This window comes from Sus scrofa, chromosome 12, assembly GCF_054392235.1.
Source record: "Sus scrofa isolate SSC_HxYL_T2T_F1_AM1 chromosome 12, Sscrofa_HxYL_maternal_Yorkshire_Landrace_v2.0, whole genome shotgun sequence".
NCBI classification, from domain to species: Eukaryota; Metazoa; Chordata; class Mammalia; order Artiodactyla; family Suidae; genus Sus; species Sus scrofa.
The window spans coordinates 61,516,493-61,542,611 of record NC_139394.1 but is presented as its reverse complement, the minus strand read 5'-3'; the positions used below and the strand labels follow the sequence as shown (position 1 = coordinate 61,542,611).

Sequence of the window (26,119 nt, the reverse complement as noted above, 5' to 3'; positions counted from 1 at the left end):
ACACAAAACTAATAGAAGAAGGTTTCAGTAGGCCAAGAACATTTTGACTCTTAAACCTTTCACCTGCACTGAGGGTATAAAAGAGTCAGGAAACTGAAGATTAAGAGAGAATTTTCAGTGAGAAGTGCTGGTGAGTTCCACCTACTCTGCCTTTAAGGGAGGATGTGAGGCCTCCGCCCCTTTCACTTCAAGCCTAGAGAGAGGGGCTTCAGGGAGACCACGCAGAGAGCTTAAGTGCTTCCCCTGAAGTCTGAGGGACACAGTGGCCTGGGGGCTGACTTTCACCCCAGAAACCTGCAGGGTGAGAACAGCAGGCAAGTCCCCCGATGGTGGAACTGGGGAGCATTTAACTGCACGGGAGGCCAGCACGCGCAGAGCCTGGTTGGAGAAAGGAGGCACAGGTGCCTCCTGTGGAGCAGGGGTGAGCTGCTTGCATAGCACACCTGGCATAGGATACCTTAGACCTTGACCAAGTGGCCCACGTGAAGGGCAAGTGAATAGTCAGACTCAGGGGAGAAGGAGAAAGCAGCCTGCAGAGAGATCCCAGGGACGGGTGCAAGGCCTCCAAAGAGCCTGTGTGAGCATTCCGACAAACAGCCGGCGTCTCGGTCCCTCTCTGGTGCCAGCTCCTCATGACGCGAGTCTGTCTGCCCCTTTCTGCCTTCCTCTCTCAGCCCCTCAGCCATGGTCATCCAAAGAGAAAGAAGGTTAATTGTGAAACCTATAAAAGGGAGAAGGAGTAGCTTCTCCCCCCACCCAGCACAGAGAATAAAGTTAAAGGGAATCAGAATAAATCTGTCTTATGAATACCTCTCAGGAGTCACGCTTATTCCACCAAAAGGTCATGCGTGTGAGCTGAATTTAGTTGACACACCATTACATGTCGTTGAAAAGTGAATACTTGCTACATTTGATTTTGCAGATTTTTCTCATATGTTGGAGACAACGTCTTATTTTAGTCTCACATCTTAAACATTTTCAGAGGGCCTTACAAAGCTCATGTGTCCTATAGAACATAAGAGGTAAAATGACCATGGGCTACATAGCTGGAAGATCTCTGAGCTTAGATTTAGAAGATGTGAGTTCAAGTCTGCCTCTAAGATTGAGGTTCGTGACTCTGGGCAAGTCAGTTCTCTGGGGCCCAGCTTTCTTATCAGTGAAGCCAGGGAGGCTGGACCAGCTCGGCCTCTCCTGCCCTGACTGGTTCTCAGACGTTCGTGGATCCTGACATATCATCAGCATAGATAAGTGTTTGTTTCCTTACTGAATAGATCAGTGACAGCTGCCCAGCCAAGGCCTCCCGACTTTGCCCTTGCATCTCCTTGGAAGCCAGGGCACGGGGCTGGCTTTGGGCCCGAGAAGCGCCTTCCCCTCCCGCTGAGCAGACGTTCCCCCTACCTTGTTGAGGGTGTTGAGGGCTGCCTGGGCGGCCGCGAGCGCCGGCTCCGCCTTGGCCAGGTCTTCCTCGCAGTCCTTCTGCTTCTGCTTCACCTCCAGCATGATGAGGGCCACCTTCCGCTCCTCCTCGTCTGCGATGGCCTTCTCTCTGCTCACTTTTTCCGTCTCTACACCCACCACCCGAATCAGCTTGTCTGCATCCTCATTCTTCTGCTTCAGCTCCACTTCCTGGGTGGCCAGCTTGGCTTTCAGATCATCCACCTGCAGCAGAGGAGCCCCAGGTTTACTGGGAACAGAGGGACTTCTGACCCTGCAGAGTGGTGATGAAGCGAAGGTGCAAAGCTGAGCTCGCAGCTGCGACCGAGCGCCTTGACCTGGGAAAGGAAAGGAACGCTGGGCTCCCTCTTCCTCTCCCCAGGGCAGTGAAGGCGGTAGAAGATGCTAAGCAGCACCTGTCCGGCCCTCCCTTCCTTTCTCTCTGACACCCAAATGACACAGGCTGCTTCTCACTGACGCTGCCGCCTAACAGAACACTTACTTTGCACATAGTAGGTCCTCAACAAAACTCAGTCATTCTTGCATGGAAATTGTGTAATGTGGAATGTACCGAGGATTCAGTAACCTGTAGAAAGGGAGTGTCTACTGTGGATCCTGAAAGATGGAATACAGTGACCAGACCATACATTATTTTTTTCTTTTTTTTTTTTTGTCTTTTTGCTATTTCTTTGGGCCGCTTCTGCGGCATATGGAGGTTCCCAGGCTAGGGGTCAAATCGGAGCTGTAGTCTCCGCCTACACCAGAGCCACATCAACGCAGGATCCGAGCCGCGTCTGCAACCTACACCACAGCTCACGGCAACGCCGGATCGTTAACCCACTGAGCAAGGGCAGGGACTGAACCTGCCACCTCATGGTTCCTAGTCGGATTCGTTAACCACTGCGCCACGACGGGAACTCCCAGACCATACATTAAAGCACAATTTTGACCCACCACTCACAGCAACCTGCCCAGGAAACCAACTCATTATCCATAAAAACTAGCTCAGGAAGCCAGCCTAATATAAGTCACACTTACAGCAAGTCAGACTACTGTCTGAGGAATAGTCCAGGAAGACAAACAATAACCTCTGTAACAAGCAACCCAAAATGCCCAGGGCTTTATCAATAACTGACAACTTAATTTGGTCCCTGCTTCCAACTTAGGACCAACGAGAGAAATTCAAACACACACCCTTAACTGATCACCCAGGACACGCTGCTCCTGGGCAGCCCTCCTCCAGCTTCTGAGGGCCAACAGCATCCACTGGGAATGTTCCTTTCTTCACCCTATAAGGCTTTCCCACTCCTCTGCCTGCCTTTGTCTCTACCAATGCACAAACGACGGTGGCTGACTGCCTTGCGAGAGCAAACTCTGCATAAAGAGCCTTTCTTGTTTGCATTTGGTTGGTCTTAATCTATTTCCACAATCCTTTCAGGAAAGAGGTGACCAGGCTGAAGTGGAAAGCAAGAATTTCGATGGTCCAGACCAGCTGGGTTCCCGACCCAGCCTCTACATTCATACGCATGCATTTGGAGGCAGTGATGAAATAATGGGAGTACTGGCACTTCAGAAATCTTCTATCTCTGGAATAGCTGGAGTGGGATGAGTGGTTTGGCATGTGTTCAGGACAGCAGGATGGTTCTCAGAATGTGGTCCTTGGACCAGCAGCATCAGCATCACCTGGGTACTTGTTGTAAATGCAGATTCTCAGGCGTACTCTGGACCTACGGCAATCTGTGTTTTCATAGGCCCTCGGGATGCATCTGTTAGCCTGCCTAGGTTTGAGAATCACTGGGGGCATGGCCCTTTCACGTGCAAAGAGAAGACTCAGATCTATTTATTTCGGGAAAGTGAAAAAGCCATTTGTTTTTGCACTATGGCCCATAAACTTTACATTCCTGAATGACCTCTTGTCTCATTTTTCTGAAGTCTATTTCACCCAGCAACCAAAGATAACTTCAGAGCTCCTGGAACATGTCAAACAGATTCAAATGCTTTATGATGCAAAAATAAAATGGAGACTTAGACGCTGCTGATAATTCTCTTTTCATGGCAGATCAAAGGAAAAGAAAATGAAGGCAAAAAAGAAAAAAGAATGCTCTTTAATTGTGTGTATTCATAGAAACGGGAGACTTTGCATTAACCTCAAATGGAGGCCTGCTCCCTAGCACGCGTCTTATATCCCCGTGTTGGAAGGTTAATCCATTTCCATCTCTCGTTGCTCAGCTGCAGAGAGTTATTTCTACAAGGACAAAGATGCAATTGTAAATCAAATGACTGAACCACACAATCACTCCCGTCAGCAAACACGCCAGTAACTTTTTGTTCCTTTTTAAATCTTGGGAGATCTGAGGAAATTGAAGTGGCATTTTGTTGTTGTTGTTATTGTTGTTTGTTTTATTGACCGCAGATTTGGCTCATGACCTCAGGCCCAAGGTCAATCATCGCCAGCACTGTGAATGGGAGCTTTATGGCTCTTCAGAGTGACAAGAGGGTCCTGCCCAGTTAGAAAGAGGCTGCTCCCCACAAAGCTACAGAGGAGGCACAGCTTAGGTTCATTTTATGGCTCTGCTGCGATAGAGCAGGAAATTGAAATAGGCTCTGTTACACTTTCACCTTCCCCTTTTCCCCGATGCAAAGCATTCCCGCCACCCCCTGGATCTCTTCTTCTTCAGACACACCCACACCTGGACAGGAAGACTCAGAGGCGGGGTGCCAGCAGCACTGAAGAGATCCTTTCCCAGTCTTGCTGGCTCCATGTGTATCGACCATGCCTGCTAGGTGGGGGGATGTTGGCTGAGTCTGGTAGCGATAGGATGGCGGCGGGAGGCCTCCCCTGCTTCAAGGTCCAGGCACATGATGCTACAGAGAGAGGCCAAGCTACCCAGGACTGTCTCCCCAGGGCTCCAGAAGAAGGAGAAGGAAGCCAGGATAATCAATAGCAAAAAACACTCCGCTGAGGGTTGGAAGCCTAGCAATGTCTTCCGTCTTGACTCGGAATGCATACAGTCAATCACCCAATACTTTCTGACATAAATTCGCATTTCGAGCAGGCTTTTCTTTTAGACAGAGGTGTTTTCCATCTGTAGCAGACATCTGTTATGTTTGCCTGTCTAATAAAATAGCAACAGCAACAACTATGCTCTGGTAACACACTTCGATTTTCCTTTGGAGACCTCTCCTTTGTAAGGCCTTGTATTTTGGTGGGGGGCTGACCCCCAGCCGTTGTCATGGACCCGGGCCTGGCCAATGAGAGTGTTTAAGTCACAGAGGTTGGTCAGCTATAGGCAAACCAATGACCCAAAGAGATGAATCAGAGCTAATTCAGGAACTCGGCTGAAAACTCTGGTAAAGAAGCACGCCTTTTTATACTGGGGTTGCAAAGCGGACTGAACACTAGCCTGAGGTTCCGGAACCATGGAAGCTGTCCATCTGAACAGGGACACCTAGGGAGTATCCAGTTCCAGGCGCTCCGAGTTAAACTCTACCCAACATTTTTCATTTGTATGAATGCACTGACTTTTTAAAAATTTTGTTTTGTTGTTTTGCCTAAACCAACTTTAGTTGGATTTTGGTTAGGTGCTTTCTAAAGGGTCCTGATAAATATATAATGTAATCTCAAAATTTTCTTTCCTCTTCTCCCCTCCCCTCCTGTACTTTCTGTCTTTTCTTTATTTTTGTTTTTGTTGGGTGAGTTAGAGTTAGGTTTTTTTGTTTTGGTTTTTTTTTTCACTTGCAACCAAGATGGTCTTGACAAATATATCACCATAAATTATTAATTGGCAACTTCCGGCGATTTTGGTGGCCTGATATTATTTTAAACTCCAAGAAAACCTGAATTTAAAAGTTTCCAGATGGACAGATTTGTCTATTAAAACCTACATGTGGGGACTGGCAGGACCTGCAGGACCTGTGTGAACGTGTCTTCAGGTTCTCCTCGTGAACACACCTGAGTTAGACACAGAAGCAAGGACGTCAGTGAGAGACGGCGTGGGACCCCAGACTGGGTGGGGTCCATGACTGCGTCAAGAGAAAGAACTGACTTCCCTCCAAAGGCTGAGTGTTTAACCTGAAGTGACTGAGTTGACCGGCAATGCAAGATTAAAAGCTTTCTTAGATGAAAAAAGATGGATTCAGAGCTAAGTTAAATTCAGTTACAGGAAAACATAGTTACAATTCTGGCAAAGCATGAAATTGTAAGTCTAAAGTTTATTAAACTTTAGCATACCATACAATTGTTAATTATTATAATTATTACTACTTCCAGTACTACTGTTACTGCTAAATAAATGTGGGGTCTGCCTGAGCCTGAGCTGTGAGACCCATTTAGCCTACTCCTCCCAGGTGCATACGCCAAAAGCTGTCATCATTGGGTAGAAGGATACTGTGTGATTCGGCCCGGCAGTAGTTTATGCTGATGGACGTCAGTCCTTTTCTACCAAAGGGATAATTTCAGATGAAGGGTTTATATCAGAGTTAGGCACCCCAGATACCACTTCCCCAAGAAGAATCATCATTACACCATCAGTAAGTATGGAAAATGTACCATGTACTAGTACTGCAAATGACCCATTCTCGACCTCCTCTCTGGGCTTATAGGTGATTTTAGAACTTGCTCGTTGTTTGTTTGCCTATCCCTCCATCATCTCCCCAATCTATCCACTTACAGAACACCTACCATGTGCCAGGGAATCCTGATTTCTGCCCCCGAAGGACTGATAACAGTATGGTACGATATATGCAAGAGAAGAAACATAATTCAAGGAGGAATAATTCCAGGAACACAGAGAAGGGGTGGGTATAACTGCTTGGAGCTTAGAAAGGGCTGCTGGGAAGGAGGGGCAGCACATTTTCAAGTCATGACAGTGCTAAAATGACAAGGTAGGGGCACATGTAAAGACAGAGATGTGGCGCTCCCGCTGTGGCTCAGCTGGTTAAAAACACGACATTGTCTCTGTGAGGACGTGGGTTCTATCCCTGGCCTCCCTCGGTGGCTAGGGGTCCAGCATTACTGAAATGTGTGGCTTGGATCTGGCGTTGCTGTGGTTGTGGTACAGGCCGGCAGCTATAGCTCCAATTCGACTCTTAGCCCGAGATGTTCCATATGCTGCAGGTGCCGCTATAAAAAGGGGGAAAAAAGGGGGGGGGCACAGGGATGTGAATGACTTGTGGAGTTTTTGGGGAAACTTCAAATAGTAAGTACTGCTGGACTTCAGGGTACAGAGCTGCAGAAAAGAGGAAGATGACGGTGGAGCTATATGCAAGGATACAAGTTTAAAAGTCCTAGAAAAGTTCAGAGACTCTGAACTGCAGTGCCTAGATCATCAAGGCTGACTGGAGAGAATACTCAGACTTATGGTCTGAACAAAGACTGCTCTAAGAGCAGGAGAGAGGTCGGTCTGGAGCTGTGCTTCCAGTTTGGTCATTGCCAGCCAGCGCTTAACGAGCTCTTCAAACATGGCTGAGAATGTAGCCCTGAGTCTCCCGGACTGTATCCTGGCAGCTCTCTAGACTGGAAGCAATTAAAAGGCGGCTGGTCCCAACTGAGATGTGCTGCAAGTAAAGCCATACACAGGAAGTTTGGAACCCTTGCAGGAAGAAAAAGGGAAAATATTTATTAATAACTTTTCCACGCTGATTACATGTTAAAATGATAATATTTTGAGTATTTGGGGCTAAATAAAGTGTTATTAAAATGTAGTAAAACTATACACTACAAATATATAATTCAAATAAAATTAGCTTCTTTTACTTTTCTTCTTTCTTTTGTTTTTTTTGGGGGGGACTTGCAGCATACAGAAGTTCTGGGGCCCCAGGGGTTGGACCCACACCACAGCTGTGACCTGAGCTACAGCAGTGACAATGCCAGATCCTTAACCCACTGTGCCACCAAGGGAACTATGCCTTCTTTTACTTTTTTTGATGCAGCCTCTAGAAAATTTAAATTTGCACCTATGACTTGTAGGATATATCTATTGGATACTGCTGGTCTAGAGAGCTGCCAGAACACAGGTGGGGAGACCAGGTAGAATGTCTTTCATTCATTCATTCAGCAAATACTCAATGAGTGACTGCTCTGTCTAGTCACTGTTTTAGGCACTTGGGAAACACTGGCAAGCAAAAGAGACAAGGATTCCTGTTCTTAGAGAGCTTGCACCCAACAGATGGCGATCAATGTAATGAATACATTATAAGAGATAACTATAATGAATACGTAAATTATATAACGTGTTCGGAGGGGTTAAACCCTATGCGCGAAAGGTAGAGCAGAGCAAAACAGAGGGATCAGGGGTGGCGTGGGGTTGTGGCTTAAAACGGGGTCATCGGGTGGGCTTCACCGAGACGGGGGGCCACCGGAACAAAGAACTGAGGGAGATGAGGGTGTGAGCCATGGGGGTGTCAGAGGGAAGAACCTCTCGGCGGGGGCAACAGCCATTGCAAAGGCCCGATGTGTCTGAGCAAAGAGCAAAGAAGCAGGGGGTTCAGGAGGAATGCCACGGGGATGGGGTAGTAGGAGATGAAGCCTGAGAGCCGACAGGGCAGGGTCAGCAGAAGCTCTGGAAGCCATGGCAATCTGGGAGAGAGGGCCGTCTCAGGGTTTTGAGCAAAAAGTGACATGATTGATGTTTTACATTGATCACTCTGGCTACTCGGTTGATGACAGACTATACAGGGGCAAAAGGAGAAGCAGACACACTAGTTAGAAGGGCGCTGTAGCTACTCAGGTAAAAGATGTCAGTGGCTCAGGGTAGCAGCAGCGTAGGCGGTGCAAAGAGATGGGATTGGGGCATGTTTGAGGTCAGAGCCAGCAGTGGTTTTCTGATGGACGGGGTGTAAGTTGAGAGAGAAAGAGAGGCAGGAGACGAATCAAAGAGGACCTCAAGGATTTTAGTCTGATGGGTGACGTGAGAGGCTGTGGGCAAAGCAGGCTTGGGATGGGGGCGAGACTTGGGGGTTCACTGTATTGAGATAATCCAAGTACGAAGTGTCTGAAGTGGCGGACACAGCAAGAGGAGTACACTTGAGAGATATTTGAAAACTCACAGAATTTGTTAACGCTTAAATGGGGGAAGGGAGGGAAGGGGAGGAGTCTAAAATAATGCCGCCATTTCTGGGATAGGTAGCCGGGTAGACGGAAGTATTATTCACTGAGGTAAAGAAAGGAGAAGACTGAAACCGATGCCAGTACCTGGCAGGGTTTTCCACTGACTAGATGCAGATAGAGCTGGAGTCACCTAACGGAGTCGCCAGGCTTCTCCTAGTCGGGCAGAGATTGCCTGAAGCAGGAAAACAGACTTGCCTCACTGCTCAGAGACACAAGGTTTGTACAAGACAGAACACCGGGAGCTGCTCTGTGACTGTCCGAGCACCTGCTGCACTGCTTGCTCCCCGGCAGCTGTCCTCTATGCAGACTGGTCAGCACTTCCCAGAAGATAAACATGCAGAAGGTAGAATGGGGGCTGGTGGGGATACAGAATGCTCTGAGGACACTGTAGATTAGTGGGAGCAAGGAAGAAGAAGAGGTGAGAGATGGTTAAAAAAAAAAAAAAAAAACAAAAAAACCCCTGGTAGTACTGCATCCTGGGATTCTGGCTCATGCTGTTTTCTGGAAGTTCAGAGAGAACAATAAAGGGATTGGGGAAAGAAGGTCCTATGTTTCTCCAACAAAGGTGTCGACCAGGTAAGCTGCTAGGACCCGGACTCGGATCTGTGTACCTCAACCTACCCTGAACTGGAGCTCTAAGGAGGGGTTTTGGTCATAAAACTAATGGAAAAAGAGGAGCATCCAGATAGTGGTCACGTGCCTTTTGTTGACAAACATTAAGTCTGAATACATCTCACCACGCATGGAAGTAAACCAAGAAAAAAAAAAGGTCTTTATATAAAGACAGAACAAGGAAAGGAACAGCATCTAGAGGAACAACACAGCTCTAAAAATGAACCATTATTGGATCTAGAAAAAAAAAAGTCCAGAAAGCTGCTTGGCATCATTGGTAGAATGATTTCTGTGATACAGTTGCAGAAAAACAGGCTGAGATAAAAAAAGCAGTGTTGGAAAGGGAAAAGGCTGAGATGGGGAAGGGCTGTTGGGATTTTGAAAATGTAATAGTGTAATTCAAGTCTTCCTTGGAAGCATAAGAAGCAGAAGCAATATTGCCCATGATTAGATTAGTACTGTTGCAGATAAACTTGAAAAGCTCGCCTAAAATGCAGAGAAAAAGGCCCAGGGGATGGAGGTAATAATGAGAGAGAAGGTAATGGATATGGGGCAAGGACCCGTCCAGCTCCTCGTTGCTCCGGGAGGAGAGGCCTGACCAGATGGGCAAAACCCGAAAACAGAAGAAAAATTTCCCGAGCAGAAGAAATTCCATGTGTATAGATTGCAAGGGCTCCCTGCATCCCACTAAACGAAAGGAAATCCTTTAGCTATATTACATCCTCGAATCAAGAGACTGAAGTGGGAAGAAAGGGCAAGTCGGAAGGAGGAAGTTCAACAAAGCTCTTCCAAAGGCAAAGTTCTGAGAAAATCATAGGAAATGAAAGGCTTCAGAAATCTACAGGAACATGTGACGTTCAAGAATGAAATTGATTACAATTTTAGCTTAATTGTGCAAATGTATGCCATTCCACTACCTTAATGAGAGGCCAGCTCTGCTGGGGATAAACAGAACACAAAAAGAAGCCATCAAGGAACCAGCAATATTTGATGGGCATGAGCAGGGGCGGCAAAAGGGCTCGAGTTGCCCCCAGTTGTCAAGGAAAGAGTATGTTAACTGAAACAGACTCGTTCCACTTGGAAGAGTAAGTAGAAGCATAACACAAGGAGGGGAGGACAGGGGCCTTCTCCCGATGGACAACCGCTTAGGCACGTGTGAGGCAATGCACGACATGAGACAGGATTTAAGAAATTAGGTTCCAGTGGCTCTTTGACAGATAACGTCATAAAACCCAAGAAACAAGAAAAAATTGGTCTTCACCTCTCAACCATTTCTTCCAACCACTCATCTCTTTGGGTTTTGAAGATGAAAGGACTGTGGGGTGGAGAAGAAAAGAAAGCAGAAGAAAAGGATGAGGTGAAAAGAGGAAGACAGAAGTACTTCAGAGGGATTCCTGTCACTGAGAGGGAGCTGCCCAAACTGAAGCTGAGGCTGTGCACTTCCGCTGGCGAGCACAGCGCGGGCTTCCAGCGCCGAGCGCGAGCACAGCGCGGGCTTCCAGCGCCGAGCGCGAGCACAGCGCGGGCTTCCAGCGCCGAGCGCGAGCACAGCCCGGGCTTCCAGCGCCGAGCGCGAGCACAGCCCGGGCTTCCAGCGCCGAGCGCGAGCACAGCCCGGGCTTCCAGCGCCGAGCGCGAGCACAGCCCGGGCTTCCAGCGCCGAGCGCGAGCACAGCCCGGGCTTCCAGCGCCGAGCGCGAGCACAGCCCGGGCTTCCAGCGCCGAGCGCGAGCACAGCCCGGGCTTCCAGCGCCGAGCGCGAGCACAGCCCGGGCTTCCAGCGCCGAGCGCGAGCACAGCCCGGGCTTCCAGCGCCGAGCGCGAGCACAGCCCGGGCTTCCAGCGCCGAGCGCGAGCACAGCCCGGGCTTGCCCATGACCGGGAGTGGTGCGGGGGCAGCCTGGACTCCTCGCACTGCTCTGTGTTACCCGGGCCTCGGGGGAACCGTGCGTGGTTCTCAGGCAGTGACTGCGATCCTGGAGGCCTCGGCAAAGGGGCCCTCCCCACCCCCACCACCCCCCCCGCCCCAGAGGCGGGAGGGACCCAAGGACGTGGCTCACCTGGGCGGAGGTGCTGTGGAGCTTCAGCAGTCCGTTCTCCAGCCGCTGGATCTTGGCCGTGAGCTCCTCTCCGTTCCTGCGCAGCAGGCCCTGGTAGAGTCGGATGAACTCCAGGAACGACTTGGGGGTCGTGTAGTTGTAGCGCTGCTCGTTGCTCAGATAGGACTGGGAGGTTTGATTGACACTTGTGTGGACGAAAGCCATGAACTTGCTAATGGACGGCTTGACAGCGGGCTGAAATCAAAGAGCAGGAAAGAGGAGGTCCTTGCGGCCGCCGCGAAGACTGGGGGGGACTGCCTACCCGGTCAGCACGTGGAAAGCTGCTCCGCCAAACGGAAAAGGCGGCCCTGGAGTTCCCTGTGCCCCGGGTGGAGGGGCTCTGGCGGGGTACCCCGTCTCCTTTTCCCTCTTACCTCGATGCCCTCCGTGTTCTGCAGGAAGCGGAGGCTGACGGACTCCAGGGCCTGCTGCGGCCACTCGTGGAACCAGTCGATGGCCGTGCAGTTCACGATGGCAGGGAACCTCCTGCTGCGGACCCTCAGCTTGCTCCCCACCGGGGAGAAACAGAGAGTCACCTGAGAAGGCAGAGGGCAGGGGAACCAAGGCCTATCAGAGAAGCACTTTCAGAGAGGCACACCTGCCCTTGGACTCTCTCCTTCCCAGGGATCTGGGACGCTTATCAGCGGAGACAAGGGGACTCTGAATGCCAGGCAGCCTTTCTCAGCAAGGAATCAGGAACCCGGCCTGCAGGAGGGAGGCCACCGCCCATGAAGCCATCCTTGCAGAGGAGAGCAGGCCCAGAAAGGCACTGCACCCTCCACCCACTCCCAAGACCATGGGTAAGGACAGCTGTGCCCACAGTATCAGGAGAGGCTCCCAAGAACCACCTCTGGCCCTGCCAGCCCTGGGCAGCAAATCCTTGTACCTTCAGTTGTCGTCGGACCCGATCTATGAAGAACTTCCAGCAGTTCTCTCTGGTGTCAACCAGCCCGTGGCTCTTGACTTCGTTCCTCAGGTTGCTTACGATGTTTTCGACCTCATCATCAGAGTAGAGATCCGGGATCTCTCCTGGGAAGAAGTGGAGCACAGAGGGGAGCTTTAGGAGCTCTGCGGGCGGTGCTGCTGAACATGAGTGGTTCTCTAGCTTTGGCGCACGGGCCCTTTGTTTTTTAGGCTGTGTTCCACCACTCATGCTACTGGACAGACATCACATCTACTCCAAACCCGGGGCTGGGCAATGATGCTTTAAAGGCTGGAACGGGGTGTACGGCGCCCTCTTGTCCTGGGTCAGCAGTTGGCAGCACAAGCACTTTGAGCTGTCATTTCTTCTTTTGCTGACAGAATTTATTTCTTGACTACTGTTAGTAGAAATTGCGCTCCTGAGGAGCTTAATATTTAGTAAGAAAAATAAAATAGATGTAAAATAGCTATGAGGGCATGGGTGGAAGGGCCAAGAGAAACATACTGAGAAGTCCATATATTTAAGAAGAATGAGCTATCACCTTCTATTAGAGAAGAAAAGGAGAGAGCATGGATGGCTTCATGGAATTTGGTATATGATAAGTATTACATCTTAAAAGAATGGGGAAGAGTTCCCGTCGTGGCGCAGTGGTTAAGGAATCCGACTAGGAACCATGAGGTTGCGGGTTCAATCCCTGGCCTTGCTCAGTGGGTTAAGGATCCGGCGTTGCTGTGAGCTGTGGTGTAGCTTGCAGATGAAGCTTGGATCCTGCATTGCTGTGGCTCTGTTGTAGGCTGGCAGCTATAGCTCCGATTAGACCCCTAGCCTGGGAACCTCCATATGCTGTGGAAGCGGCCCAAGAAATGGCAAAAAGACCAAAAAGACCAAAAAAAAAAAAAAAAAAAAAAAGAATGGGGAAAGGGTGGACTATTCCATACATGGTATTAGAAAAATTGGGATCTGGAGTTCCCATGTGGTTCAGTGACAATGAACCTGACTAGTGTCTATGACGATGTGGGTTTGATCCCTGGCCTTGCTCAGTAGTTTAAGCATCCAGTGTTGCCATGAGCTGTGGTGTAGACTGCAGATGTGTCTTGGGTCTGGCGTTGCTGTGGCTCTGGCTCTGGCTGTGGCATAGGCCAGCAGCTGCTGCTCTGATTTGACCCCTAGCCAGGGAACCTCATATGCCACAGGTGTGGCCCTTAAAAAAAAAAAAAAGAAAGAAAGAAAAGAAAAGAAAAAGAAAAACTGGAATCTAAATAAAAATTATGATTGGATCTTTATATTCATCATACAGTAGGATAAATTTCAAATGATGTAAATATAAAAATGACAGAAAAATGCGGGAAATACCTTTAATACCTTTAAAACCTCTAGTGGGGAAGGACTTTATGATTATAGCTGAAAATTAATATTTCTAAAATATAGGTAAATTTGATATGTATAAACTGATAAATTTTATAGAAAATATAAATATACATTTTATACAAAAACATAAACACTTGCATGGTGAAAACATCAAAGGCAAAGTATAACAACTAAACGCAGACAACTGAGTATGAAAATACGTATTTTTCAAAGAAGACATACAAATGGTGGCCAGCAGATACAGGAAAAGGTGCTCGACGTCACTAATTATCAGGAAACTGCACATCAATACCACAAAGAAATATCACCTCACACCTGTGATCATAAGCATTGGAGAGGATGTAGAGAGAGGGGAACATTGTACACTCTTCACAGGAGTGTAAACGGGTACAGTCAATATGGAAGACAGTATGGAGGTCCCTCAAGAGGTTAAAAGTAGAACTACCATATGATTCAGCAGTCCCACTTGGGGAATAAATCTGAAGTAAACAAAACCATTGTCTTGAAGCAATAACTGCCCTCCCATGTTCACTGCAGCATTATTCACAATAGTCAAGGCTTGAAAACAACCTAAGTGTTGATTAATGTATTAGTGGATCAAGAAAATATGGAATAATATACAGCCTTGAAAAGTAAGAAAATCTTGTCATTTGCAACAACATAGATGAACCTAGAGAGATTATACTAAGTGAGACAAGCTAGACAAAAACAAATATTGCATGGTATCACCTATATATGGAATCTTAAAAAAAATAGTCTAACTCATAGAAGCAAAGCTGAGGGGTGGAAGAAATAGGGAGAGGTTGGTAAAAAGATTCACACTTATAAGATGAATAAGGTCTGAGGATCTAAAGTATAACATGGTGACTATAAAGAGAGTAGAACGAAAATGTTCTCACACACACACAAAAGGGGAAGGGAAGGCAGGAAGAAAATACATGCTTAACTTAGATTATAGTTAAGTGGCTAATCTTAATCTGTAAATAAACTGCAAAAAAGGAAAAGGTTAATAATTCAATAGTAAGATGGGGTGAAGGATATGAAAAGAGAATTCACAGTACAGGAAATATATCTGCTTCTTAAATGAAGAACAAATGCTTTACCTCACTTGCAATAACAGAAATGTACATCAAAAGTATGTTTACTTACTTTTTTGGGGGGGGGGGTCTTTTTTTTGTCTTTTTCCAGGGCCGTACCCACGGCATATGGAGGTTCCCAGGATAGGGGTCTAATCAAAGCTGTAGTCGCCAGCCTACACCAGAACCACAGCAACGGAGGATCCGAGCAACGTCTGTGACCTACACCACAGCTCACGGAAATGCCAGATCCTTAACCCACTGAGTGAGGCCAGGGATCGAACCCGCAACCTCATGGTTCCTAGTCGAATTCATTAACCACTGAGCCACGACGGGAACTCCTACTTACTTTTTTATTTGTGTAAATCAGATTGGCAAACGCTGGAAGAGAAACTCAATTTCACTCATGTAAAAGAAGTGTTTTTGTTTTGTTTTGTTTTGCTGTGCCCACAGCATATGGAAATTCCCAGACCAGATACTGAGCTGAGCCACTGCAGTGACAACACTGGATCCTTAACCCGCTGTGCTGCAAGAGAACTCCAGAATTGTACTCTAAAGCTATGCCTAATTGTTGTTTTTTTACCAGTCTAGTAAAATTTTGAAAGTTAGATAAACTAGTATATTAATGAGGCAGTATATAATGGATGTTTTTTTCAAAATCCAAACTAAATGTATAAAAATAAATATATGATGACCAATTAGAGTTTATCCTAGAAATGCAAGGATGGTTAAATATTAGAAAAATCTATGAGAATCATTCACTACATTCATAGATTTTAAAAAGTAAAACAATATGACCATCAAGTAGTTGCACAAAATTTTTGAAAATTTAGTTTGTTAGCAAACTAGAAATAAATGAGATTTCTCTTCACCAGATAACAGATATCTACTGGAGACCAAAAGCAAACATCATAAGTATCTACTGGTGAAATACAAAATATTCTCTTTCGAATCAGGAATAAGACAAGGCAATGACTCCTGTTAATGTTTTCTTTTCAGCATTAAACAGAGGGTCCTAGACTGTGCTAAATGTCAAGGAAAAGAAATAAAGTTTATATGGATAGGTAAGAAAATAGGAGTTCCCGTCGTGGCACAGTGGTTAACGAATCCGACTAGGAACCATAAGGTTGCGGGTTCGATCCCTGGCCTTGCTCAGTAGGTTAAGGATCCGGCGTTGCCGTGAGCTGTGGTGTAGGTTGCAGATGCAACTCGGATCCCGCGTTGCTGTGGCTCTGGTGCAGGCCGGTGGCTACGGCTCCGATTAGACCCCTAGCCTGGGAATCTCCATGTGCCGCGGAAGCGGCCCTGGAAAAGGCAAAAAAAAAAAGAAAGCTATTATTGTCAAAATCTAATTTTCCACACAGATACAAAATCAATATTGGAAATAAAATGACACTTCTGTACTTTGGCCAAAAATAAGGTTATTTTAAAAGTTCTTCAGGTAGTTCCCACTGTGGCTCAGCAGAAATGAACCCGACTAGTATCCATGAGGATGAAGGTTTGATCCCTGGCCCCGCTCAGTGGGTTAAGGATCCAGCATTGCTGTGAGCTGTGGTGTAGGTCACAGATGAGCTTGGATCTGGCGTTGCTGTGGCTGTGGTGTAGGCTGGCAGCTACAGCTCTGATTCGACCCCTAGCCCGGGAACTTCCATATGCTGCATCTGTGGCCCTAAAGGAAAAAAGTTATTTTAGAATACAATCAAAAACGATAAGACAGGCAGTAATAAGTGTATTAAAAATGTGTAAGACCTTGGTATAAAAATGATAATGTACTACTGAAGGTCATATATAAAACACAAAATAAATGGAGGGAAATATTGTGTCTGTGGGTCGATGACTCAGTATTATCAGTATCACAAAGATGCAATTCCCCCCACCAAAAAAAAAAAAAAAAAATCCAATGTTTTTTTTTTTTTAATTCTGACAATCATATCCTAAAATTTATATGGAAGAGCAAACGGTAAAGAATGGCTACGATAATTGCAAAGAACAGGAAGGAGGGATTTGTCCTATCAGAAATCATCTCCTTATCAAGCTATGCTAGTTAAAACAGTGCAAAATTGGTACTTGGGCAAACAAATAGAACAGTGAGTGAAACACCTAGAAACAGACCAAGATATAACAGGAAATTCATATTAAAAATCAGTGTATTGACAAGGGATGGACAAATCAATAAGTGATGTTAGGATAATTCAATACTAATATCAAAGAATAAAAGTAGGAGTTCTCCGGCCCGGTGGTTAAGGCTCTGGTATTGTCACTGGTGTGGCTAGGGTCTCAGCTGTGGCTCAGGGTTTTGTTTGTTTGTTTTTTGGTCTTTTAGGGCCACACCCATGGCATATGGAGGTTCCCAGGTTAAGGGTCCAATCAGAACTGTAGCCACCGGCCTTCACCAGAGCTACAGCAATGGGGGATCCAAGCCACGTCTGCGACCTGCACCACAGCTCATGGCCATGCCGGATCCTTAATCCACGGAGCACAAGGCCAGGGATCGAACCTGCGTCCTCATAGATGCTAGCTGGGTTCACTAACCACTGAACCACAACAGGAACTCCATGTGGCTGAGGTTTGATCCCTGGCCCGGGAACTTGCCCACGCCATGGGCCTGGCCAAAAAAAAAAACTAGAACAGTACACAAAAATACATTCCAGGTGGATTAAGAACATGAATACGAAACAGCAGTAGTTTAAGGATAAAAGACAAAAGATTATTTTTATGGTGTTGGATAGGACACAATTTCTGAAACAAAGCACAAAAAGCACAAAATATAAAAAGACTATATTTTGCAACGTTTAAACTAAATCAGCATGACAAAAGTCAGATACGGACTTCAAATAGACATTTACAACCCATATAATGAACAAAGGGTCAGATCCAGAAGATACAAACAACTCTCACAAATCCATAAGAAGAAGAAAGAACCAAAGAACAAAAAGGCAAACTATATTAGAAGGCAATTAACGTAAGATGAATAGCCAATCAACACTTGAAAAGACGCTCCAGTGTCACAAGTTAAGAAGGAAAAGGACAAAAATGAGATGCCATTTCACACCCATTCGCAAAAATGAAATCAAACCAAATGTTGGAGAGGTTAGGAGGAAAGAGGTATTCATGCAGAAAGTAAATCTGTACAAATACTCTGGAGGACAACTGACTTTTTTGGGGAAGGTCGAAGAGCATATACTAGACGATTTAGTAATGCAGTTTGGGGCACCTGGGGTAAAGAAACTGTTGTGCAGGCACGCCAGAAGTTTCTATTTTGCAACATTTGTTTGTAACTGCGTGGGTGTTTTTTTAATTGCTTTTTGTATCCCAGCATATTTTTTAAAAAGATACAGAGAAACATAAAGGGGAAAAGTAAATATGGGTGACGAGACTGTGAAGACTGTGAGGGAGGGTCAGAAATTGAAAGGCGGGATAGAATAAGCTAAAGTCTGAATTAAGAACCAGGCGATGATGGGCTCCAAGCTCACAAGGTAGAGTTGGCCTTGGAAAGGAGGAACAGAGAATTGGAGGAGAGGAGACAACCACAGAGAAATGGAGACAGATTGGGTGTTGTGAGGCTGATACTGAATTACATGAGGTTTTCTCCATGAGAGAAATGAGCTGGAAGGAAGTATTTGGAAACATTGGCCGGGAGGTAAAGATAAATGTGCTTCACTCCAGGATATTCTATGGCTATCAGAAAAGCTCTTTCCTATTTTCAGAACAAGGTTTTAGGTAGTTACTGAAGCAATGTGGACCCGAAATCATATACAGCTCTCCTCTGAAGTCTCTGCACCCACAGGTTTCTTGTTTCCTCCATAACCAATGCAGAAATGAAATAGCATCATAGAAGTGTTAGAGACGGAAGGTACCTTTACTCGGCTGAGGTCCTCCAAGATGGGTGGTTTGGCAAGTGGGTACTGTACTGTACTGATCTGAGGGATGGGAATTACGACCCTACCAACAACGAAGCCGCTGCAGTTCCTTGAACTACGGTATCTGGAGAAAATCCATGCCAACTTTCCAACAAACGTCTGACGTCCATAGTTTGACAACACTAATGCAGCCAGGAGTTGGGTAAGAGTTTTATACTAATTAAACTTAATCAATTAAGTGGTCAAAATGAAAAAAAAATGCATTATCATGAAAACCATCATTTCCTTTCTTCCCTTAATTGGACAAACTTGATTTAATTTCCATGCTTTAAGATATTCCATAGCATGCATATAAAACACTGGGTGCTATAACTTGTCAAAATCAAGGTCTTACTAATGGAATAACCCATTTCAGCCTTATTTGATAAAAACAGAGGTCAGAGGAAACTGCTGGAAAAGTGAAATGATATTTAGCATGTGCTGGGAGTTCAGGAGTTCAGGAAAGTTTTAGAGAGAAATATTCAAATGGAACTGATGTGAGCCATACTCATTCTTATGGAGCTGACTGCCTGTAGTGTCCGATTTCCTTTCTCCATCATCTGTCAGATAATCTACATTTTCTCATCTCTATGGTAGAGCCCTCCAGTGAGAACTGGTACCCCCTTTGGTCTTAGAACATTTCTAATAAGAGAGTCTACATTCTTCACCCTTTCTATATTATTTGAAATAGGTAGGATTTGTGTCCTTTAGTGTTTTACGTATAACATGCTGGATATTGAGGAGGCAAACTATGATCTATAGGCCAAATCTGGCCCTCTGCGTCCACCTGCAAGCTGAACACGGTCTTTGCAACTTTTAATGGTTGAAAAAACTAAAATCATAATATTTAATGACATGTAAAAATTACATGACATTCAAATGTTATTGTCTATAAATAAAGTTTTATTGGGCGCAGCCACACTCATTCATTTAGATATTATCCGTGGCTATTTTCCCAATACAATGTAAGAGCTGAGTAGCTGTAACAGAGACTGTATGGCCTGCAAAGCTGAAAATACTTACCTTCTGACCCTTTACAGAAAAAGTGTGCTCCACACCCTCTCCAGCATTTGTTATTTGTTGACTTGTTAATGATGGCCATTTTTGTCCTTCACTATTGGTGGGCATGTAAATTGGTACACGCACTATGGAAAAGAGTATGGAGGTACCTCAGAAAACTACACAGAGAACTACATATGATCCAGCAATCCCACTCCAAGGCATATATCTGGACAAAACATTCATTCAAGAAGATACATGCACCCCTATGTTCATCACAGCATGATTCACAACAGCCAAGATGTGGAGACAACCTAAACGTCCATCAACAGCTGAATGGAGGAAGAAGACGTGGTACATATATACAAGGACTGCTATTCAGCCATAAAACTGACAAAATGATGCCATCTACAGCAATGTAGATACAACTCGAGATTCTCGCACCAAGTGAAGTAAGTCAGAAATAGAAAGACAAACACTATATGATATCTCTTAAATGTGGAATCTAAAACATGGCACAAACGATCCTACCTACAAAACAGAAACAGATCATGGACATGGAGAGGAGACTTGTGGTTGCCAGAGGGCATGGATGGGGAGTTTTCGGTTAGTAGATGCAAACTATTACATCTGGAATGGATCAGCAATGGAGCCCTCCTGTACAGCAGAGGCAACTAGGTCCAATCTCTTGGGTTAGAACACGATGGAAGATAGTATGAAAAAAAAAAAAGAATGTACATGCATGTATGACTGGATCACGTTGGTGTACAACAGAAATTGAAGGAACATTATAAATCAACTATAATAATTTTTTTTAAAAAAAAAAGAAAGAAAAAGTGAGCTGACTTTGGTTTCTGTGATACCTTTAAGTGCCCAGATATTGAAGATACCCAGGCCTTTTAGAGCCTTTTTTCATATTCTTACGATGGTGGTATTTGTCATACGAGTCCCAAGAACCTTTAAAAAGATCACCAGATGGAATGGAGCACCTCTGAATTGGGAGCAAAGTTTGCCTTTTCAGGTTTGTTCCTCCAATTTCTCCTGACAACACTGCTGTCACTTATTGTGCGATGTAGGTAGCCATGCTGAAAGCAGGAGACTGAACTGCCAGAGGGGATTTTGCGAGTGAACAGAGGCAGAGGCTATTTAAATATTTGAAAAGTTTCCTCCTGAGACCTAAAGTTGAGAAACCCAATTTCTGCCTCCGAGTGTGGAAAGGCTTCATGCAGTCAGTAACATGTCCTGATAGTTTGCAAGTCAGACTAATCGTCATCTCCTCTGTGAAGTCGGGGGCTCTCAGAGGCCACCGCTGCTTTTCGGGGAGGAGACCCTGATGTTTTAAGATGGTTCAGTGGGCTGGAGCTTGGCGATCAAAACGGTGAAGCTGAGGGTTATTCTCCAAGAACCAGCTAAGCTTCACACTGGCTTATGGGCTTTGATCCCACCTAGGAATAACATTTTTCAAAAACACTTCCGTGGTCTCAAGGTAGAACAAGCAGGGAGTGTGGTGGTGATCTCAGCACTCCTGACCCTTTCTCTGCATGGCTGGAAACTTCCTCAAAGCACATGTCCCAGAGAAATATCTCATCTGTAAGATGGCACATCGTTCTCGTGATATTACACACCTTAGTTCAACAAATACCCCTGAAAGCTAATTATGGGCCAGGAGATGCGTTTGGTGCTGATGATATAAATAAATGATGACAATAAGCAACGTAGTCTTTATGGAAGGTTGTAATTATATCAGGGTTATTTTATTTCCTAAGCTGGGTAGGAGGTGTTTAATCCTTATCTTTAGTATCACTGGATTATTTCATTAAAACAATTAACAAAAAACAGGCCATATGGTCTTTTCCTTTCATAAGCCAATAATGCTGTCTTAGTCCAGTGGCAGTGGGTGCAACCACGGAGTTCGAGAGAAACAGAGGAATGTGTCTCATTCCTCCCCAGGTGACAGTGGATTAGCAAAGATTTCCCAGAGAGATGACACCCAAGGTAAGTCCTGTAAATTAGAAGACTGGGTAAAGGTTAATCCAGACAAATAAGGAGAAGGGCATGAGGTTCAAAAGGAAGAGTGTGAGCAGTCGGCAAATAGTACAAGGTGTTATCTCAAGGACACTGGCCTCACTCGATCATAATGGGGAAGATGACCTAGTGAAGACAGGAAGAAACAGGTCAAAGACAGTTTTTGTTTTTTTCTCTTCCCTGTACAGAAGAGCTTATCCTGTGTTCAATTAGGAACCAATGAAGGAATGAAAGTTTAAGTAGACCCTTTTGGAAGCAGTGAGGAGAATGGATTGGAGAGGGGGATTCCCTGAGAGGTCAAGAGATGAGTTAAGAAGTATCTGCATTTGTTGAATCAAAAAAAAAAAAAAAAGAAAGAAAGAAAGAAAAGATCAGTGGTAGCCACGACAGAGGAGATTATAGTTAAGGGGTAAAACTGGTGGCAACTTTAGCTTTTGGATACAGATCACGAGGGAGAGATTAGCAATGCAGGAGAACGCACAGAGACATCGTCTCAATTTGTATGAGAATTTAGTACCCTGCGAAGAAAAGAAACCTGATCGCTCAAGCATCTTTTTGCATTACCCTTTGGGCATTTCTGTTTGCAGTTGGAACCAGTCAGGGGCTGGTTTAAATTTCCATGGTCTATGGTTAGGGAACACATCTGGTGAACAGAGCCACTGAGACCACAAAGTATGCTTAGGAGACCTGGTATATGCTTGACGGCCTCTCTTTTGCCGCACACTTTTTTTTTTTCTTCTCCCTTTCAGGGAAATTGGGCTAGAATACAACTTGTGTAAAGCACAGATGGCCCATTAGGAAATCCAGTTCCAGGTGCTCCTGGGAGAAGAACAATTCAATGCCAAGACTTTTACAAATATTTCCAGACTCCACATTCTCATGGGATGTGTGCAGATCACTAACACGTCAGTTCTGGATCACATCCTAAAGCACCTGGAAGATGAGGTGATCTTTTTCAGTTCTGTATACCAAGAGGAGATTTGGCCCAAGTATAAAAAGGACAGTCTGCTTCAGAGATGGAGACGCATATGACTTTACAAGAGAGGGGACTCAATCGGCTATTCCAATAGACCACACGGAGGCTGCATGATACTCGTGTTGAGCACAGCACCTTATGCCTGGAACATGGAAGCTTAATGAATGGCTCTGAATATAGAAATAGATGCAAAGTGATCTAGTCTGGGCCAGGGAAGAGAAATATTAATTTTGGAGTGAACAGTTAAGCCTTTGGAAAGGAAAAAGGGAAATCCCAATATCAGATCTCCAAGTGAAATGAAGTATGAAATCTGGCAGAGTAAGGAGAGGAAAGGACAGCAGACATGGAGAAGACTAGACCTGCTTAGCTGGACTGCAGTAACATGGGCTTTCTGGAATGCTGGAAACCTGGATGCAGGTGTGCTGAAACACAAAGTCAGGAAAAATTTTATTTTCTCCCTTTAGATTAGGGCGGGGCCTTGCTTATGCTGATTTTGGTTCAGGGATCAAGAAACAACAAATTTTTTAAAGAATTGTTTCAGTAACTGGGTTTGATGGCCAATGTACATTCTTCAGGAATTATTACACAGGGCTACACGGACATATCAGGAATTGAACTCTTCAGATTCAGCAAGGGCCAACATGTCATGCATAGTTTCACCAGCAGCTTCATGACACCCCTTAAGGACTCTGGCAGCCAAAGAGAGTGACCAAAAGACATGCTTCATCCATTCGGATCTGGGTGGCCACCCTGCTTCTTACACCATTATGTAGCTTTTGCTAATTGAATTGGAAATTTAATTTAATTTTTAACTTTGGGTGTAGGGTTTCTTACTATCAGTCTGTAACCAACCTGAGGTGCAAATGGCATAAGGATGGGTTCCGAAATTTTGGCGGTAGTGTCAGAAGTGGGATTTCTGCACTGAATTACCAGCACAGTTTGATCTTGAAAAGGGTGTCAGAAAATGAAACACTGAACTAAAGAAGCATGGGAGGAAGCCTGGGAGCCTATGGTGTGAGAGCATTAGATCATAAAAAAGATGTTTTGGGGAGAAGGTTGAATCAGAGGGATTCATTCACTGTGTCTTTACTGCTAACCTAACAGGATTTGTAGATACTAGAGAGGGATGAGCTAATGGGCCCAATGTATAGTTTTCCTAGTTATTACTGTATTACCCAAGAATGGAGTGACTGCACAACCCCACAAAACTGAAAAACTAAGGGGAGAGAGAGGTTCTGAGGAATCTCTGTAGCTCTGCCTGAACCAGCAGTCCGTTAATTTCTAGCCAGAAATGATCTGACAGGGAAAATTAGAATTCAGACATGCTCAATTCCCCCTGTCAAAATGGTTAAGAAAAAAGAGAGGAAGACTAGAAAAGTATTACTTGTAATTGTATCTCCACTTTATCATGTGTACATAAATCCTGGTTTGTATAGAAGACTTGAAATTCCATGACTTTGGAGCAAGTTGATTGCATTAAGTTTTCACTGGGCAGGGCTTCAGAAATTCATTTGAACTTGAAAAAAGTTGTCTCCCAAATGAAGAATTAAAAATACTTAATTGAGGAATAAAATTTCAATTGGTAAAGTGTAACATCTTCTGTGTCTCAGACATTATTTTAGAGAAGGTGACCTGGCTGGATTGGAGCCAAATGAGATCCAGAGTGAGGCTGGCAACATGCCTGGCATCTGCAAAGCTTTAAGTCTTTGGAAGCACAATTCTACCTTTTTTGATTGTTTTAGAAATTAGACTGTAGGGCACAGCTTCAGGGCAGGAGAGCAGGTGGATCTGTCTCTCATTTTTTGGTAAAACAATAAAGAGCTGAGGCAGTGTTGTAGGTGAAATACTCTTGTGGAAGGTAGAGGGATGTTACAGAGACAGTATTTAAGAGAAAGACACTGGGAGTTCCTGTTGTGGCGCAGTGGTTAACGAATCCGACTAGGAACCATGAGGTTGCGGGTTCCGTCCCTGCCCTTGCTCAGTGGGTTAAGGATGTGGTGTTGCCGTGAGCTGTGGTGTAGGTCGCAGACGCGGCTCGGATCCCCGTGTTGCTGTGGCTCTTGCGTAGGCCGGTGGCTACAGCTCTGATTAGACCCCTAGCCTGGAAACCTCCACATGCCGCAGGAGTGGCCCAAGAAATGGCAAAAAGACAAAAAAAAAAAAAAAAAAAAAAGGCAGAGAGAAAGACACTGTATAAGATCGGAGGAGAAAAGGTCTGAGAGTTAGCAGGAGAACTCCTGGATATAAAATGGGCTTACATAGGGCAGGATGGGAAAGCAATGAGGGGGTGGAAGCAGCGGCATGGTTGGAGCCAGCACAGTAAGGAAACTTGAACTCTAGTCCGCATCAGAAAGAGGCCAATGGCGGCTCGCAGAGACTGCTGGTGCACGTCTGGACCAGGGAGCAGTGGCTCTTCATGGAAGTGATGGTAAAACTGCCTGGGGTACCAGAGCACAGAATCTGAAGCAATTCTGAAGCACTGAAGTTCCTAGGGCTTGTGTGGGAGGAGCCATCCTGAAATACATTATATGACATGGAATAGGCTATGGAGACACGTAGTGCGATCCTGGTCCTTGGACTTGATAAAGTAAAAAGTATTTAGTCAGAGAGGTGGACTGTGAAGAAGGAGCTTTCTGAAATGCTGGAAATCTGGAGGCAGAAATTTTGTTCAGAACATCTGTGCACTGACTGTTTTATTAGTCCAGATGAAGAGGTAGTTTTGTGGATGCTAAATTTGGATTGAGTCAAGAAATCATATTTTCCTTTTATTTACTATAAATGTAAGTACATACACGCACTCCAAACTTCTGAAAACATGTAATTTATATATGTATATATTATATTGTCTTATCTTTGAGCCTTAGGAACTTATCTTCTGGAGTATATGTATTTATGTATATCTTGTATATATTTATATATATACATGCATATACATATATATGTATACATAAACTTTTTCTAGAATGGTTGATGTAAGTTCTGAATCCCTAATAAATAAGGACAGCAAAATATCAAGAACTGAACTTTCATTTGGTACAACATTGTAAATCAATTACACTTTAATAAAAAATGTAGTAAGAACTGAAAAAAAAAAAAAGAATTGAACTTCCTGCTGCAGTCCTATCTTGCACTGATAATGTCACAGGCATTGTCAAATTCTTTCTAATCTAAGAAAAACATTTTACATTTGTTCCTGCTTCTACTTTGCTTCCATTAAGTTCTGAATCCTTGATTAATTAGATTGGCAACTTAATCTTGCCCTATTGTGTAAGTTTTGTGTCTGCAGGTTCTCTGTGTGCATCTTGCTGCTAAGGCCTGACGGACCTGAAATGCTGCACACATTCTAGTTTCTTTCTGTCTCGGGTGTGGGGAGGGAACAGCACCTTCTCTCCGGACTCAGCAGGTCAACAGGCCCTAACCTGCTCTTTTTCCTGTTTTCATATCTAGTCCCACTAAGAAAGTCCCATGATTACTGTCTGTTTTCGAAAAGGAAGGAGAATAAAAGACAGCAGGCCTAGCGGCAATCCTAGAAAGGACCTTGTCAGTTCTTCCTCTTTTTTTTTTTTTTTTTTTTTTTCTGCTTTTTTCGGGCGGGCACTCG

The 26,119-nt window shown here is 45.0% G+C and overlaps 1 protein-coding gene across 20 annotated transcripts in view; it reads right to left on the bottom strand.

Moving 5' to 3' along the window:
- DNAH9 (dynein axonemal heavy chain 9) overlaps nucleotides 1–26,119 on the bottom strand; it is a 330,145-nt gene that overhangs the window by 114,377 nt on the left and 189,649 nt on the right. For 18 of the 20 annotated variants that reach the window (XR_014821870.1, XR_002337369.2, XR_014821872.1 and 15 more), the window contains 4 exons: nucleotides 12,140–12,282; nucleotides 11,628–11,789; nucleotides 11,215–11,448; nucleotides 1,399–1,659 (listed from right to left, as the gene is read on the bottom strand). Coding sequence is in view for 13 of the 20 variants with exons in the window: in XM_084986157.1 (XP_084842283.1) it covers nucleotides 1,399–1,659; nucleotides 11,215–11,448; nucleotides 11,628–11,789; nucleotides 12,140–12,282 (800 nt within the window). In the remaining 7 variants the exon portion in view is untranslated. The remainder of the gene's footprint in view (nucleotides 1–1,398; nucleotides 1,660–11,214; nucleotides 11,449–11,627; nucleotides 11,790–12,139; nucleotides 12,283–26,119) is intronic. The other 2 variants (XR_014821875.1, XM_084986161.1) reach the window with 1 other exon arrangement.